We start from the raw sequence: 19,132 nt of genomic DNA, 5'->3' as shown, positions 1-19,132 counted from the left end.
CTCAGGCGTGACCAACACGTCTCAAATTTTCCACAAGACTCAAAATCACTTTTGTACAAAAGAAGATATTTGTATACAATTTACATTAGTGTTTTTTTAATTTGATACTACCATTTTTTCATTCGTTGTGAACTTTCGTAACGTTGTTTTTTTCACTCAATACAAAACATTTTCTGTCACAAGGCGGTTTACATCACAGAGGTCACAGATACTGAGGTTGGTGAATTCCCGGGAACGGAAACCAAGTTTGATTTGTTTTTGATTTGGCACTTCATTTCATTCATTGGTTTAACCGTTTTTTCGTTGTTGTATGTATTAAATGTATTAAAACCAGTTGACTAAAGCTATTCCAACATATTCACAACTAATAACTGCTTTATTGGTATTGTATTGTTGGTTGAAGCTTGAATCTCGTAAACATCTGGCTTCGATGTTAAATGTTACAAAAGAAGATGGATTCAAAGTATGAAGGTAAGAATTTGCATGACTTCTTTGTATAGCAATATATTTCTTGCCCCTTGTTTAAATGTGTGTTGTTCTATTGTGTGGGTAAACAGAGATTTTGGTTCATGTAATTGAAGTAATGTGGCACTTAAACCTGTTTCTATAATGTATCAAAAATTTGGTGTAAAAAATGCTGCTTTGTATTGCTACATATAAGATGACTATAATGAGCAACTGATATTCTGCCAGAAGGAGGTTTTAGGTTCAATATCTAGCCCATTATGAAAGTATGTTGGCTTAGATGTGCAAGATAGCACATGTCACTCAAAAGAGTTACATGTCCAAAACGAATAGTGCACTGAACATTCATAGATTCTTTCTATGATACAAAGGTGCATTAAAGAAGTCAAAATTTTGTACCACAGCATCTGTATCAAATATGCAACCCGTGATTTCCCATATTTTTTATTTATCTTAATTGTGCAGATGATATACCATTGCTTGGATTACGTGTTGTCCGTGGACCTTCGTGGGAATGGAAGAATCAGGTATGAAGTAAAGCTAAATTTTATATAGCGTTTTGTAACCAATGACTTTGATGCAGACAGTACTTATTTACAAAACATTTACTTTAGGGGGGCCCATGTTATCATACAATTAAAATGTTGTCTTTACCATGTTCATATTTCCTAAGAGTTGTTTAAATGCTGTTGATCAAAACTTTTTGGTAGATTAGAGTGTTGGTAGATTATGCGGTAAACCTTTAATGTGGTCATGGTTTTAAACCTTACAAATATATGACATGATAAACCATTAATTGGTTGGATTGGATTTAGTCACATAAAATGATGAATAGAATTTTATAATGTTTCTGATAAACTGATAGAATGTGGTGATGTTATGGGTTAAGCATGTTATTTCTTTAACTCAAAAAAAACACAATAAACTTTGCACAGTACACACTTTTTGTGTGAAAAAGTCTTTCCCACTTTCAATATATTTCATTGCACTTCAAACTATGTGGGAAAAGTACCATGTGAATTTATCAACACAAGGACCTTTCTAGTTCCCTGTAGTAAGTTCCCTTGCACATGTCAATTGATAGGACAAGTGTACCACAGTCTTACACAGGTGGCTTTAGGGATTATGGTGATTAATTGCTTTGGACAGAGGCATCACAGGAAACTAGTTGTCTTGCCACCGCAACACTTTCTTCTGCGCATTGGATGCAGCTTCCGACTTTGTCCACAGATATAGCTACAACACTGGGTCATATATCTCTGTCATTATTCGAGTTAAAGCAATACTGAAGGCGCCACTTTTATCGGTACCTTGAAAGCCACGTTGACAAGCTCTTGGTGTTAACGTTATCTGCTGTAGCATCAGTCAACGTCGTGGGCTCCGCTATGGGCCAGATGGTCATCAGAGGGTCGGCGTCGGCCTGTAATGCGAGGCCACTGATAGGGAGACGCTGCATTTTGTGAATGACGTTATATATACGTTACTTTGTTGTACCGGCGACATTTCAGTTCATCACGCCATGCGGATAAGGTTAAGTGGTTTGTGTGATGTCATGCAGTATTTCTCACATAGCCCTTACTGCAGTTTAAAGTTTAAACACATAACCAAGTTCGTTTAATATTTTTTTGAAACAACTATAACACATCACAGGACTAATCCAACCTGCAAAACAAACTTTCATAATTTGTCTGAAAATTGAAAAAAAAATACGTAAAGAAAACCATTTTTTTGTAACTAGCCCAGTTTTATTATCAGTCTTCGAAATAATTGTTGTAAACAAGCCTAAACTGAAAGATCGATGTGATTTTCCCCAAATTTGCCCAGTGCTTACCCAGATGTCGATTTCTTCGATGTGCCTCGTGCGTGGTGAAGGCAATTTAAAAAAAACTCGTTCGTCTCTATTGTCAATCCCGTGTTTGATAATAAACCCTAGTTAAAGCAGATGTATTGGTCCTGTTTATTCACGCATCACAGTAATCGATCTGAGCCCACCCTAATGGCGCTGTCTATCGATTTGGCTTCATTGTGACGTAATAGGTGCACACAGCCTGGCGTATCAACATGTTTTACTGTTGCCAGAAGGGCAGCGTTTTCTCTTATCACCGGAATTAACTAACTGTTTGGTGTGGGGCACCCGTCGGTATAAATGCTCGCTATGCCTTGTGTGAACAGCAGTCATCTAGTTGTGGTTAAAGGGTGCTTCATAAGTGCTATTTAGTGAGATAAATTCGACTCCCCCAAGAGCTGCAAGGCGAAAAGTCCCCCAGTGATGTTAAGTGAAATTTTAGTTTTTTGGAACTTAAATTGCAGTTTTGTGTTTAAAATATTCGAGTGTGAACGGGTATGCAGTGGCCTCATCGTAGCACGCGTCAAAAGTTTAAATAATGTGTAAATTTACTACAGAATTGTAGTTTTTAGACTTATCGAACTGTGGTAACTTACCTGACAGCATTGTGGCAGAGTAAAAAACGCGTTGTGTGGACCTTGGTCAAGACGATATTTTCACCTTTTTCCTGCCGATTTTGTTATTGTGTAACGCGTAGCAGAACAGAACATGACTGACCGGAGTGTTGTTTGCACTGGGGTGGTTTTGACACGTCGCCGTGTCTTGTATCAAAACATCCCAGTCCGCAATGCTAGTGTTTGGTTTCCGTTCTGTTTAAAGTATTTGTAGCTAGCTTGATGAAATAATACGAAGGTCGTGAGTTCGAATTTTGCCCAGGAAAGTGTATTGCCTTAATTAGGCTAGTACTTAAATAATTGCGTGCTCTTACAAAGTTACAAAAGCTAATGTGATGTTTTAAACGCCAATATTATAAGTTTTGGAAATAACTTGCAAAACTTATTTAAGATAAAATCTACTATGTAAAAACTGCGAAAAGTGCAATCAATTAAGTCTTGCATACTCAGCTATGCCCTTTTTCAGCCACATTAGTACACTGTTATGATTCCCGGCAATATATCTGCTTTGCGACCGACAACTCGTTGCCATTTGGCCGCAGGAAGTGTTTACATGCGTCGCTGTTTGAGACAGCCAGGCAGGCTATATATACTCTGACAGTACGTACGGTGTAGTCCCACCTGGACCTGGCACAATTATGCGTGCGCGCGCGCGCATCACATCAGATTTACCTGATGGTCCTTCGGGAATATACGTTCACCTTCACAATAGTACAGAACTGGTCAGGCTTGGTTACTATGTAGATAATTTGCTAGGGTCGCTGAAAGGTGATATAACGTTACCCTCGGCCTAAAGATTGCGCTGCAAGGGATAGCTCATGCATAATAGATTGAAAGTTCGATGTGGCGTTGCGTGCGTGCAAAACGACTGCATAACTGAGCTGACATTATAATAAGCAGCTGGTAGACGAAGCAGTTTAAGCAAGTTTTTGAAGCAGTACACCGGTGTTATGAATTAAATTATGTGTCTAGACATCAGTTACTGTCCTGGTAAACTGTTACAGTAAAACAGTTAGTGTTTTTATTGTTCATTAAGTTTTTTGTGCCTAGTTACGAAAATAATCTATTAGTTTGCAGACGCAAATGTTCAACAAGTTTTTTAATTGAAGGGCAGTTTTTTTCTTAAAAATAGTGGAAGGAACTAAGTTTACGTCCAATGTAAGGCACAGTAACTGTATGAGGTCGAATCAAGTTTCGTTTTTGTGTTCCATTTTCGCGATCGACTTTATGCACCCTGTATATAGTTCCTCAGTCAATTAGATGACCGAAGAACATAAGACAGTATCCAATTTCTTTTTTGAAATTAGCTCATCGCAGTGAAAGAAAAGAAATGCATTCTTATGTCAGGCCCGTATGATTGTCAGCATCTCAAATGGAAGGTTTTTTCCTAAAAACAAAGCAATTTATTGTGAAATATGGCTAAAACTTGGAATTGACGCCTTGACAAACAAACCACCTTACAACCCGCTGTATTCGTTGTTTAGAATTTTACGAACCACAACTTGCTGAATGTAATCAATTGGATTACCTTGGTTTCAAACAATTACAAGTGGTGACACGTTGGTTCCAGATGCCCGTATTTTCTACTTGCTAAATTTTCCGTTGATATCTATGTGCAAGGATGGGTCAAATGCTGCCCTGCGCAACCTCAAAGGTGAATACAGGGTTAAAGTTAAAGTTAGTTATTTCTGTATGTCCTCGAACTATTTTGACGATGTTTATGAAGAGATGACATGTGTTTTCGGTCAAGCCTAAATATACGTTGCAAGTTCGACAAAATACTTTATGTTGTGACCCTTTTAGCCAGTTTTGCAGTTAAAAAATACTGCCTTTATGCAGATTCATACAGTCGTTCTTCGAACTTTGTTCACCTAAATTAAACTGTTCTTTCCTGCCTGTAATAAAACTTTATTGCCTATATTTGAAAACCCAAATATTGAATAACCGCGGTTCGAAATTGCCTAATAAAGTTTTGCATTTAAAGTAGGCTATTGTTCGATGTCGTTTTCGATCACAACACATTACGTGTTCAAATAAATTGGTAAGTTCTCAATTCTAGGCAAATACGAAACTGGGGTTAATTTACATTTTCCAGTTGTTTTTCCTCTTCGTTACAAGTTAATAATGACGTTTGCCTGACATTATATCAGTCCGTATTTTTTGCAAAAGGAAATATCTTGCCTCTTCTTACGGCTCACTTGTAATTTGTTGTGCACTTGTAAAACTAACTGCAGAAAATAGAAGTTTGACGATTTTGCTAATGTCGTTCTGGTAGCAATTAAATGACTTTTCACAATGGTGGTTCAACGTTGCTCATCGTCTTAATCGGGAAATCCAGACATCTGGTTTACCTTTGTCGTATTCCAGAGGGATAAACGCTCCCATTCCTGGCAGTATGCGTAACTTTAACTGTTATAATTTTTTTGCCAGTATATGAAGCAAAGGTTGTGTTGGGTAATTGTATATTTAGTATCTAAACGTTACGAAATTGTTAATTTTTTCCAACCGTAACGTATCTGTATGTGTAGTTTTACTAAAATTACAACAACGAAGTATTGTTGTGTAATTGATTTTTCGCTGGAAACACCCTAGTAGCGGAGTAACTTGACAAATTGGAATGGTAAACACCCAATCATTGGGAAACCACCTACTTTTGTTGTTATTGATTCACTCCAATCAACTTTGCTCGTTCAGCGATGTACTTGAGAATTTACTGAAATTAGACATTACATAAGTGTAGGTTAAAATGTCAGTACAACCAAGCATTGCTCATTGCTGCGAACCTGTCATTGATTCTTCGACCAAAAACCTAAGCGGATTTTTTTCAACCCTGTATAAAAGTTAATAAGTTGAACACCTCAACTAAAGCACTTTCGGGCTTTGTACTGTCCACCTAAGATATAAATATCATTGTTGATCTACTATAACCTCATTACCCAACTACCAAACTCATAGTGATGGTAACTGTCCGGATTGCATCTCCAGGACAACGGCGAAGGGAACGTTGGTACAGTGATCGAAGTTGGTCGAAGTGGAAGTAGGACTCCGGACAAGACGGTTGTAGTTCAGTGGGATTGTGGAATCAGGACCAACTACAGGATTGGCCACGGGGGAGCTCATGACCTGTTGGTTCTTGACAGCGCATTGTCAGGTAACGGGCGTTTTGGAGGTAACGCGCGTTTTGGCGGGTTTGTAATCACTTGCAACTTATTTAATAATTTGGTTGCATAAACCCCCAAATGATACCATATTATGAAGGTTTAAAGTAACTGGTTTCACATTTCCTTTAAGTCGACTGATAGCATGTATTTTTTGCAAATGCATTAGGGGAGCCAAATTTGCTTGGTTTCAAATAAAATGGTTCAATTTTTAGGTACATTTTTCTGGGATATAATTTAATTTCGATGAAACTTGTGTTTTTAAATTTATTTTCGTTGCTGTGAAACTTGCACAAAGGATTTTGTTGTTTATTTTAATATTATATATGCTTTCTGCCATATATCCTTTAGTTTAGTGTGTTTGGTACAAAGAATAAAAACAGTCAAAAAGCAATGCAATTTTTTGTTTTTTTTTTGTCAAAACAAATGACAGTTAATTAAAAACGTCTTTTTTACATTTGCAATTTGGTGCAAGCCTCCACAGAGGTGCCTGCGTTTGACCTTGCCGCTTGTCAAATCAATTTCGCCGCCCATTGTTAGATTTTTTACCCGTTTTGTCTGTGTTGTTGATGTTGGCATACGATAGCCGACAGAGTGTCGCCAACCACAAAATTCTTGATTCCTGTTTTGAAAATCGCACTTGCGCCATACATCGAGATATTGTTAACTATTGCGGTCTGTACAAATATTTACTTTGAACGAATTTATCCGATTAAGCCATTGGGACGAGACAACCCTTAAAATCGAGTTTATCCATTACTGTGATTTTAATTTATGCAACTTTATAACTTAATATGCTTCATATTTTGGAATGTTTTTGCAATGTTTCGAATTGGATTCCCAGGTCTTCTTAGTTTGGTTTTACAATGTACCCTGTTTATTCGCTTAACAAACACTGCATTTTATCAAAGCATACCATTGAACCGAGCTCACATGTTAATTTAACGAAGTCAGGGATTATGTTCGTTAACACAACGTATTTAGTTGTGTCATGCATGCACCGAGGACTGAAAATATTTACAGTATTAAGATCAATGTCCTTATTTGTGACATGACCGACTTTAATAAGTCACGATGCGTTTTGCTTGACATGAAATTTATTCGTATCTGTTTCAAGTTGTGCGTTTTTAGCCGATTTGCAACCGATCGCCGACCAAACCGCCCATTTCACCACCAGTGATCAGATTATTTGACCTTTTAAGTTGACCCTTAGTTACTTAACGATCCTTTGCATTTCACGACTACATGACCACATCTTGTTTGGTTGGTTTGTGGCACCTTATTTGGTCTCACGCTTTGCAAACAAACAGACAATCCCTGTTAATACCATCAAGGCAACCAAATCGCATTTCTTGCCTTGTTAAGTGGCAAGGTTGTGGAGCCAATACAAACGTACCAAGAAAATACGATTATCGCTTATTTAACAAAAAATGTCTGCTGGTATTTACTAAGTTTATAAGGTACTTCACATTCTGGAAGTATAAATAACAGTAAAATATATAATGGCGTAATATGGTAGGATTAAATATAAACAGATTACCAAAAATTGTAATCTATCGCATTGAAATTGTTTGCTGTAAGTTTCGGGAAGTTTTCAAGTATTATCATTCATGATGTCCGAAAGCAGTTTTAGGCCATTTTGTTTGTTTTGAAAACATATACCTTTTAGGCATCAAACATCCTGAACGAAGATGCGACGCTTGTAAGAAATTCGGCATCAGGGGAACCAGATGGCAATGCACGGAATGCCCGAATTGCGATCTATGTACCAGATGTTATATGACAAACAAACACAATATACACCACAAGTTCAAACGTTACGACAACTGTCGGTCTATCGGGTAAGCTGGCCTGTTTGTAACAGCAAGCTTTGGTGCTGCATTCAACTGTGTACTCTTGAAGATGTTAAACTTTTCGTGTGTGGTTGATGGCAGGCCTCCAAACATGGCTTTTAGACCTTAGACGTGTTGGAATGCGCGGTTATAAACCAGCTAACTGAAGGCCCTCAAGACAAACATGTTAGTTTGTCTAAATCCACTTAAGCAGTGATTTGGTAATTTTTTTTAAATTGTGTTACTTTGAATGTTGTTTACTAAATATAAAAATCCCTTAAATTTTGTGCTAAAACTGTCATGTGTCTAAATCAGCGGTTCCCAAACTGGGGTCCGCGGTCCTTTAGGGGTCCGTGAGGCAATTTTGGGGGGACCGCGAAGCGGTTGAAGTAATTCTATAATCTTATTTGGCGTCAGTTTGTGCCACTAAATAAGTTTAAATCAAAGTAGAATTGAGAATCGACTGTCTCTATTGCTAAACAATAGCCTTTATTGAATGACAACTATCAAAAATGCAATTGTTCGCGCACAATCGTAATGTTTTTGTCTTGTTTGTGATATCACATGCTGTCTTTGAATGATTGTTATGCGCAATTTTGCATAACTAGCTAAAATCCTGCAATCAACTTTCGTTTTTATGAAATACACATTCCGGCTTAAGGACCGCGAGCCCTCGAAATAATGGCAAAGGGACCGTTTTGAAAAAAATATGAAAAAGTTTGGGAACCACTGGTCTAAATGAAACAATATGCCAAATTTTTGTAACCCTTGCTGTTTTTTGCGAATATATGTATATATATGCAAGAACTTTTTAAAACGTGTGCGTGTATTTGTCAATTTGAAATTTTAAACTTTTGTGTCAACAACTAACCCCCAGGAACTGTTCTTCGCAGGAGAAACCTCTCTGCCCGACACGGCCAATCGCAATTACAAAGCCTTGGACTGTACAAGGGCGCAAGAGTCGTCAGGGGTTACCACTGGGAGTGGGGTGACCAGGACGGGGGCAAAAATCGCAGCGGGATCATCACCCACCTGTGGTAAGTCGCACAATGCTGTATAAGCTAAGCACAAGGCATACGAGGTACGGACCCAAGTTAAAACCTTTAAAACAAAAGCGTAATAAATGATTTTTGGTTTTTATTGACAAGGTTTTTTATTTATTTTTAATTCCTTTATATATTTTTGAAGAATATGCAGGAAATTAATTCTTTTACATGCTTCGGTTTAATTATAACCCTTTTGTATGGAATCAAATGAAAATTTTGTTTACAAAGTTTATTTTCTAGAACTTGAAGTGAATGCCTGCCACTTAATTTCATTTTTAAATTTTCCTGTGTGGCATATATTCCATGTTGCCAAATACCAGCCGCAGGAAACTAAAATAAATCCACTTACGTGCTTCAAAATACACTCGTACAGTGTATTTCTCATCTGACAGACAAGCTAGTCATCACCCAAATGGCCGAGCTAGGTTAAAACGTATTTGCTAATGGCGACAGTTCCGTGTTATTCATTTCACTGCAAAACATTATCCCCACGTTCTTTGCCTTGCGGTCAGCGCCAAAAAACGGTGCCCACAGAGACGCATTGAACCATACGATTTCGATGTCAAATGTTGTTTGAAGTGATTTCAGACAGGGGAGTGGGACAAGTGTAGGTCAAAGGTCAAATAAGGGCGTTTCGGGGTTATATGCGTGTAAACTTACAATAGGTGGGGCAGCGGTTTCGTTCGAGTTTTAGGATCTGTTAAAACGGCTTTGCGGTATCCGTTTGAATAGAACTGCTATTGTTTTGCATTTTGCATGTAGGTGGCGTTGGCAATGTAAGCTTTCGTCAAGTTTAAGTTGACGACATGGTCATTTCTCTTTACCAGACTTTGTTTGCCATGGCTCGTGCTTAGAAACGCTTGACGTGTACTCAGCTTTATTAAAGACACAGTGACTATGAAATTTGTATGAACTGAATTGTTTGCACAATTTATAACCACAACATTACATATATTCTGTAAAGCTTAACACTGTGTGAGATAGGCGATGCCAAAACAACGATAATATATGTATGTTTTGCCGTCCTTTCAAACCTTTTGCGGTGATTTTATTTTAAGCTCTTTGTTTTTGTTTGTCATATAATTGCAAATTTTGACTCATTGTTTTATTGAATTAGAGACCTTAATATGGCAAAATATTTTACTTTGTTTGTAACAACCAGTCAAAAAATTGGCAAGCAACAAGAGCGAGGTATTACGCGAGGATAATTTTTTTTTGTTTAGTTGCCAATTTAAATTTGTTTATTCTTAAAAGAACTATTTTTACAACTTTGATTACTGTTCTGATGTAACCGAAGTAATGTATGCGCCTAGGCCCCCAAGAAAGGTGTAGATTTTAATCCTTAAACTATTCACTTCCGAAATCAATTCGCTCTATATGAGCTCAGCTGCACCTGTGCTTGTTCCAACCCCATTTTAAATTATTATCCTGACAAGATTTGACAGAATGTGACGTCATATCGACGTAGAACGGTTATCTGCCAGCGGATCTAATTTGAGCCAACGTACTTCGGAGAAAAGTGGCAAAGTTGAGCTTGTTGCTAAAGCTGTAATTTACTGGACGATTGGAATCACAACTGCCTTGCGTGTCATGCACAGATCTCAATCATTTGAGGCAGAAGATGATCTGATATAAAGACAGGGGTTTCATTGAACTCTATAAATTCGGGCGTGTCCATAGCGTGGTCGAAGATTTATTTTTTGATAACCTTTTCAATCGGTGTTATGGAATTAATATGATAAGGGAGATAAACTTGAACGAAATAACACTTTTTCTGCAAAAACTGGACAAAAACAGTATACATGCGACAAGTATTTTATGTATGTATCTGCCCCGTGTAGCATTATAAAACCATGGCCGAAACCCAAAATTAGGATAATTATTAACCCACATAGCAATATTTCCGCTAGGACAAACATATTTTAAAAAATGTTTTGTTTTATTTTTCCGCACCTCAGAAGGGTGTTTGTTTTTCCGACGTATTAGTAAACGACGTAATTTTTGACGGTGACTTTGATTGACGTACCGGTGCTTGGAATCACAATACCATCAACAACAGTTGTTAGCGTGTCTCTTGGGGATTTTGGTACACCGAAGGTTTTAATTCGGGCCGTAATGGGTGGTTGCGTTTTGTGATTTGACTTTATTGGAAAGCAATATAACCACTGTCACTAATTTAGACTCGCATTTAGAGCTAAATCTGTTTACCACTGCAAATACTACACTATATTTTGCTATTTTATTGGTGATATGAGTTGATTACTATAATAGATATTTGTTTCTCTGATTTAGACAATAGCGCAATGCTGAGTTCGGGCGTGAGATCACGAACTATAGTTCAGCATTATAATGCTGTCTGTATTTGCGAGTCGAAACACATTTGTTGTTGTTTTTCCATTTTTAAATTGAGCTCTTCTTTAACGTTTAAATTATACCTGAGGGATTCGAAAGTTATTATATTTGTTCATCAGATTCTCCTGTGTTGAGGCCAATGCATTACTCTAGGTCAGCACTATGTGTCGACGGCCTTATCTTGACTTTGACATCTTGTGGATCATACCGTTACTCAATTACTATCATAACTGTTAACAACTCTATTGTAAAATACTTTACTCTATCGGCTGTGAACAGTTTTTATCTTTGCGTAAGTGACGTAGCAAATTAGTGCAACACCCTCAACCCTTCCCAGGCTTGGGAATAACGACAAGGCTTCTATGATCTCTATCTTACAAAAGCACAAACTGTTGCGAAGTCACGGTGACAAAACGATCGATGATCTGTTGACAGCATACTTCGGTTGTAACTGGTCGAAAAACCTTTGCACTATTCAAATAGTAATTCAGGATCCTACTGGGCTGCTACGACAGAAACTATACAGCACACAATATATAGTTGTGATTGACTATAACTGTCGCCCTTAGTATTGGAAGTGCTATGATGCGGCAAAGCATGCCTCTTATTCAATCAACGTCTTGATGACCGATGAGTTATAAAAAAATCCACAGAATATTAGTCACTTCATTTAAGGCTTATCAGCTAAATAAAAACCAAAATGCACGAAAGATTCAGACGACCCTTGCCATAAAGCACAATTTGCGTTGCTTTGTTGTTATTATGAAGACGTTGCAAATGTGTCACCAAAACTTTGTTATGGTTGCAAATATCTTTAAAAAAAACTTAATCCACTTTCTCAATATCATGTTAAACGCGGCCGTTATCGATTCAGCCTTGTGTTTCAAAATATTCATCTTTTGTAGCGAAGTTTCTCCAGACGATGGAAACACGGCTGCTTCGGTTACTTGGGATTGTGGGAGGACGAACAGATACCGCGTTGGACACAAGGGAAAAGTCGATCTTCGCTATTTGTCTCCGGGCAGGGGAATTCCGTATTACAAGGACCATCTTATGGCCTGTCGTAAGTTTCTTGCTTGTCGTTATAATTCATTTTGGATAGAGCTTTGTGCATTTTAGGTTTTGTGTTAAAGGAAAAAATGCTTTGCGTTGCACTTTGCCAGTCAAAAAAACGACATGCTTTATTGTTAAAACGTTTCGGCAAATGATCATGCGATCAGTGATCTGAAGGGCCACATCATGGATGATGGCATGAGCATTTACCGAAACGTTTGAACACTAAAGCATGTCGCTTTATACGTCTATCTGGCCCCTTATTTTCAGCATTAAACTTATAAATAGATCCGTATATAGTGTTTCAAAAACATGACCAATTTTGCATCACGATTATATACTTCAAACTAAAATTCGCTCGTCACTCGCTAAGGTTTTTGCCAGTTAAGGTAATTGCAAATTGGTGTTTTCTTATAGTTGCTGGTGAAAATCTTGCAGAAAGATAAAGGCTGCAATGTTGAGTTGGGCTTGTTAATTAATCCAACTTTTATCTCCTATTCAGATGCTTCCCGCAGTTCGTCTTTCGAAGCTCAATCTACTTCCAGCTCCCCGTTTAAAGTAGGCGACCCTGTAACGGTTACGTTATCTGTCGACATTTTAAGACCGATGCTAGAGAACCACGGAGGATGGAGTAGTGATATGGAAGAGGTAAAACGATACAAAGTAAAAAATAGCAATTAGATTTGTCCTAAATATTTCACCCCAAATTTGCTTTACGGCCACAAACTAAAATTTCTCGCTAAGTAAAAAATTAAAAGTTGAAGGCCTTGCTGCAAAATGTACACTCTAGCGACAATTATGTGTGTATGTGGAATTATATAAGCTGTTGCTGCCAGACATAATGTATAAACGAGTATTGCTCTTTCAACAGTTTTTATAATAAATTTCTACGTCCCATACGAGACGCCTTTATCAGGATAATTGCGAATACAAACTGTTCATAAAGTGGCAAGAGCAATACTATATATACGATTAACTTTGTCGTTCCCAAACGTGCAAATGTTTTTTGTATACATTCAACGCCTTTTTACTCTTTGTTGTAATGACCTTAAACCCCCTTAAAAGACTTTGACATCTATAACTCTTTCAAAGAGAAATTGTGGTTCAAGCTTTTTGAATATTTGCTGGCAGCTGATTGGCAAAAAAGGTCACGTGCACAGAATCACAACAAACAATGACGTCAGGGTTCAATTTAGACCAGCTGATCTTGGAGCTCGTCTAAGTACTCGGAGTCCACAAAAATGCCGCTGGACATTTCACCCTGGTGCCCTAAATCCTGTCACGGGTGAGTAGGTTTATCGTGATTGTTTTTCGACTGAGTTGAGTTTATTTCGCTTGGTGAAAGAACCAGAGGAAGTCGGGCCGGGCTTTTTGGGCCGGGTTCGGGCTTAAGTTATTTTTTTTAAAACGGGCTTGTTTCGAGCCTGACTTTGTACACTCTGTAACAGTATGTTCTTTAATAAATTTAACTAGCTAAGCTTACCCGGTTTCTGGACCTGACTTAATGCCAAACAGCCCTGAAACGCCTTGTTCAAGACCAATTGTATCTTGCGTATGTTGTCTTGTTTTTTCCTGAGGCTTCAATGTATAGGCCTACCCCCTGTCAATCATACTTTCGGACCTAAACGGGTTCGGGACGGGTTTCGGGCTTGCACTTTCGGGTTCGGGACAGGTCCGGGCTCGAATTTCAGCCCCGTTTACAAATCTGGAAAGAACACATAGTGAGACAATTGCACTGAACAGTCACCAACCTGGAAATAGCTGCATAACGTTAAAATGTAAAAAACTAGTGGATGGGACAAAGGGTGGATGATGACTAAACGCGCTGCAGCTACACCGTATTAAATCGTATAAATATCCTGTTGTCCTCACTTTTAATTCGCAAAAAGTAAAAAAAAACTGTATCGGACATGTAAATGTTGGAATGACATTTCCTAATATTTACATTTTTTCCTAATATTATTAATTTATGTTTTTCAGAAAACTCAAGCGCTGCCACGGCATCAACGTCATCATCACCTTCTAACACAGTAAGTTAAATTTGTTTAACTTTAAACTGTCAACAGAAAAATAATTCATACAACTTGTATATACCAAACTCTTTATTACCGATATAAAACATATGATCAAAAGATACACAGTTTCCTATCTGACACACACATGTCGTTTTCAGCTTGCGGAGGCAGCGATGCATATCGGCCCAAGTTCGTCACGTGACATCGCTGCAACAAATGATATATTTTCTCATCTCAGTCCAAAGATTGTTCAACTTTCCGACGTTTCTTCGTGTAGGTTTTACAATTTATAACTACTGGGCCAAAGAAATCATTCATAGAAATATTAACATTTTTCTAAACGCTTCAGGCTTGATCCCGGTATTGAATTTCTGTGGATCTTAATATGTTTATTTTTAATTTGATAATTAAAAAAACTTGGGCTTTGTTTTAACAGCTGCCATCTGTAACATCAATGTATGAGTTAAAAACGGTTTCTTACTGATTTTATTAGCTGCTATTGCTTGAAGTTGGTGCATTTTGAGACATTAATAGCAGTCACGCGATTTTGCAGCCCCTTTACATGAACATGATGACGTCATGGATTGCGTGGAAGGGACTTCTCGGCGGAAAGAATTTGATGACATCAGTGCAGTTACCAAAAGAGTCTCTACTACGGTAAAAATAAATATGAACTGTAGTTTTAACCCCTTGTTGCTAAACCAAACATAAATATTGGACTAAATTTATTTTTCTCAAGTGAAACGTGTATTTGTTTTAATGATTTCACAAAAACGTGTATTTGTTTTAATGATGTTGCTTGTGCAACAAAGGCAGAAAATTTGATATTTTATCAATGTTTACTGAATCACATGTCTTACACTACATCAGTGGTAATTCAGTAAATAAAATATATGTTTTTGACATCGTTAAGCATTTCTCCGATGATGGTACCCTCTTGCATCATTGCCTACGTCACAAAGTCGATGACGCAAGCGCTCTTGGTCTCCTAGATTCGTGGGATGACCGCTTTGCTGTATTGGACAATAACGGATACAATGTTTTGCACTATGCTGCTGAACAAGGCAGAACTATGTAAGACGGCATTGTTAACAAATAACACAGCATTATTTTTTTTTAATTCGAGATAAAAAATGATAAAACTGTAATGGTGAAACCTTTTCGGACAAATTAGAGTGTTATCATACAAACGCTTCAAAGCTTGTAAAGGAAACAATTTATAAAAGTTTAAGATTATGAAAATTATTTGCAAAATTTCATCATTGAAACGTATTTTGTAAACTTGCTATTGGCCTTTATTCTGTTTATCAATGTGCATTTTGTTCCAGAATTGTGGAGGACATATTGCGAAAACGCAGCGACATTGCAGATCAACTGTCACGTGATGGCATGACTCCGTTACACTTGGCCGCGTTTCACGGTCACCTGAGTGTAGTGAAGGCACTTCTTTCTTGTGTAAGCCCTTTACTTTGTGAGTTTTAACAGGTCCATACAGTCTTTTTACGCGTTGTTTTCACAACTATCCGAACTCCTAGTCCGACTTCAGTGCTTAAAAAATTATATACTATTAAGGGATAAATTGACATATTTTTCACAGGAATGTAACCCTGCTCTGCGCACTGGCGATTTCAAGACTGCTTTTCATCTTGCCTGTGGAAACCTGCATTTTGACGTGATCACTGAACTCCTTAGCGTCTCTGGTGTCGAAGAAAACATGCTGAATGAAGTAGTGGAGTCCTGTGTAAATAAAACGGCGGACGTATGCAGGGACACTGATACTTTTACCATCAGCGATGAATTGTGTCAACGTGATGCCAGCTGGCTTAAGGTAGGCGTAATATTATCGCGATCACAAATTAATTTATGTCTAAAAACATTTTCAGAAGCAAATTACCCGTTTAACACTTTTCTTTACTAAACCGTATGCAGATTTTATTTTAATTTTTGGCCATGACGAAACAACCTTTTAACTATAACCATATGCTATACAATTTGTTTTAGGTAAAATCCTGCTTTTTGAGACATATTCCAATCGCATTGAATAGCGCTATCTCAAAGTCTTTTGCTCTCGTCTGCTATCTTGCTTCTAGAGGTGCCACTGTGTCGAAACTCGTTGAAAGAATTGCTTCCCAACATCATGTTGATTGTTTAATGGATTGTGCAGGATTATTAACAAGGTGAAAAATTAATACACAAACTTAGTTGGTACTCACATGAGCAAAAAAGTGTTTCTTTCCATGAGATCAATTCTTACTTTATTCGTTTTCCAACGTTACTTCTCGGATTAACTGCTGCTGTATGTGTAGTTTACTAGTTAATAAACATCTCAATAAATCACAACCATAAAATCTGTAAGTAAAACAACCTCAAACTCAACGACCCATTTGATTCCGAGCATTTTTTTCTTGTTTCAGTCAAACGCCTTTAGCCGAGCGTCTATGCCAACTGTGTGAAGATTACCCTGCTGTTGTGCACTTCGGACCCTGTGGTCACGTGATCTTATGTGTTGGTAAGTTCAAGTAAAATCCTTTATTAGTCAATTCCGCAAAACTGTGATGGCCCAATAAATGTACAATAATGTTATGACTCAATAAATGTACAATAATGTTATGTTATGAAATTTTGTGTTTGTTGACATCGCCCTTTTTGGCATGGTGTGGTATAGCGAACATTAAGTAAAGTGCCTAATTAAAAATGTGAAATGTTTTAATTATGCCCAAGATGGCAAAAATACTTAATTTGGCATCCAATTTAATTAAATAATGGGCAACATCTCGAAACAAACCAGAAGACAGCTTGTTTTCTATTTTAAGGTGTTTGCTCTAGTTTTGGAAACAAAATTATGTTTAACATTTCTAACTGTTTTTCAGATTGTGCCCGTCGTGCCAAAAAATGTGTTGAATGCAAGAAACCGATTTGTTCAAAATCCGTCAATGGAGAAGACTTGCCTCTAACGAGCAATGTGGAACAGATGCAACAAAAGGTGTGACCAAACGATTTAGAGTGCCTTTATTAGTTTTTTAGTGGTTCTTGAAAGGTCTATAAACTGGAAATATTATGCTTCATCCACTTGGGAAAAATAATAATTTGAATGCTATGTACTAATTACATTTTTTTAAGCAGCGGATTCATTTGAGTTAAAGCTGCGGGCCATTTCGCTAAATTAAACTAATTTTTTTTGATGATCTGAGTTCATTTTAAGCTACTTGAATTGCATTTACGGTCCCTGGAGGTTTCGTCAACAACAGGCTCTGTAGCAGTGGTACTCAACTCGTTTCAGGCCATGGACGATCAGTCCAGTCAAATAAATATCGTGGACCAGTCCATTGTTAAATAAGGATAAAGAAAGCTTCCACCACAAGCATGTTGTCTTGAAATATATTTTTTAATGTATTTGAGATATAACAGATAACAACAAATTGCCAATTAGATACTTGAATCAGCTTTTTTCGTACTGAATATTCTATAAATTATTTGCAATTAGCCTATTTCCAATTTGACACAAAATATAGTTAACGTCATGTGGATCACCGGTTGAGAACTACTGCTCTATAGAGAAAATAGGTATATTGTAATGAATCTACTGCAATGCAAATCCGGTTAATCGCATCTCTGAATTGCCAAGCTTTTATACAACTACCCGAATTCGTCTGTAGTTCTACTTTTTAAGAACGAATTTAACTTTCTGCTTTGTCAACGAATTTAACTTAATTAAAATACAAAAAACTGTTCAATTTGTTTTTCATCCTAATATTTCTTAAAACTGAAATGAAATAGGCATTTTCTTTTTTAAATACACATGCTCTTTATTGTAGCAATATCAATTAACGTTAGCAGTTAGTGCCAACTATGTCGTTTACAGCTTAACGCACTTCAAGAGGAAAAGACTTGTCCGATATGCATGGAAACTCAAATGGAAGTTGTATTTGTTCCATGCGGTCATACTACCTGTCGCAAGTGCTCAGAAACTTTAAAAGTCTGTCATATTTGTCGGAAGAAAATTGAAAAGAAACAGTCCATGTATCTTTAGACACCGTTTAACGTTATATTTCTTAAGAAATGTCAAATGTTATGCCTAATCCAAATAACCGTGAACTTCTAAGAGGTTGTTCTTTTTGTGGTTTTGCCGATTTAAACGAATAGTTTTTCCAATTACTCCAGGCCGCGCTCGCTCAGGTGTTATCAGCCCTATCGTACGTAATAATATAACAACGGAGCAGTTGTTTCATTTTCTCCCCTTTAATAAAGGTAACTTTATTTTATCCGCAAATTGCAATAAAAAGGTTTTGGAATTCCTTGCATCTCTAAATCTTATTAAGTTATTCTAAAAAGTATTACAATAAGGCACCGACGCAAGCATTTAACATACAATGCTGCGTTCTAAGTATTAGTACTAAGAACAGCTAGAATATACACAAGTGTCAAAAATGTACTGCTGCAATGCCACATTTGTATTTCTCAGGCGGAAACGGCGAGATTATAATTTTGCTTTTAACACCGATTATTGCAAACCTTGTCATATTTTCGTTGTTTGTACGCTTACTTGTGTTGGTTCAATTAATTATACTTGTCTGTGTCTGTGCAATGTTGTAACGCTGCCTCACTGTCTTGATGTGTGTATGTGAAATTGTGTTCATTTGTTTGTTCCTAATCCAAAATTCGACAATAAAAGTTCCGTCAAAGGCTAGACCAGCTCCTTCAGGGTATTTACAGTTGCTTGAGGTGAGCTAAAAACGTACACTTTGAGTCGG

At 37.3% G+C, this 19,132-nt stretch overlaps 1 protein-coding gene across 2 annotated transcripts; it reads left to right on the top strand.

Moving 5' to 3' along the window:
- LOC145228485 (E3 ubiquitin-protein ligase MIB2-like) lies at nt 1-19,068 on the top strand. Of its 2 annotated transcripts, XM_080093551.1 has the most exons (19): nt 1-216; nt 404-471; nt 931-992; nt 5,911-6,076; nt 7,753-7,924; nt 8,809-8,952; nt 12,219-12,376; nt 12,869-13,014; nt 13,498-13,651; nt 14,347-14,396; nt 14,540-14,654; nt 14,935-15,038; nt 15,295-15,455; nt 15,710-15,836; nt 15,979-16,209; nt 16,383-16,558; nt 16,796-16,890; nt 17,252-17,364; nt 18,244-19,068. In XM_080093551.1, the coding sequence occupies exons 2-19, from the start codon at nt 438-440 to the stop codon at nt 18,409-18,411; spliced, it is 2,376 nt and encodes a 791-aa protein (XP_079949677.1). In that variant the 5' UTR covers nt 1-216; nt 404-437; the 3' UTR covers nt 18,412-19,068. The 2 variants fall into 2 exon arrangements, with proteins under 2 accessions (XP_079949677.1, XP_079949678.1); XM_080093552.1 differs by lacking the exons at nt 1-216; nt 404-471; nt 931-992 and adding an exon at nt 4,400-4,579.
- Nucleotides 19,069-19,132: the final 64 nt, after the last annotated feature.

This window comes from Phallusia mammillata, chromosome 5 (genome assembly GCF_965637545.1).
Source record: "Phallusia mammillata chromosome 5, kaPhaMamm4.hap1.1, whole genome shotgun sequence".
NCBI lineage: Eukaryota > Metazoa > Chordata > Ascidiacea > Phlebobranchia > Ascidiidae > Phallusia > Phallusia mammillata.
Note: the sequence above shows the minus strand (reverse complement) of the source record. Positions and strands in the feature narration are given on the sequence as shown.

Coding starts and splice junctions, on each gene's coding strand:
- LOC145228485 (XM_080093551.1), top strand. CDS start 438: ATGTTACAAAAGAAGATGGATTCAAAGTATGAAG. Junction 6,077..7,752: donor TCTTGACAGCGCATTGTCAG/GTAACGGGCGTT, acceptor TATACCTTTTAG/GCATCAAACATCCTGAACGA. Junction 15,039..15,294: donor CCAAAAGAGTCTCTACTACG/GTAAAAATAAAT, acceptor GACATCGTTAAG/CATTTCTCCGATGATGGTAC.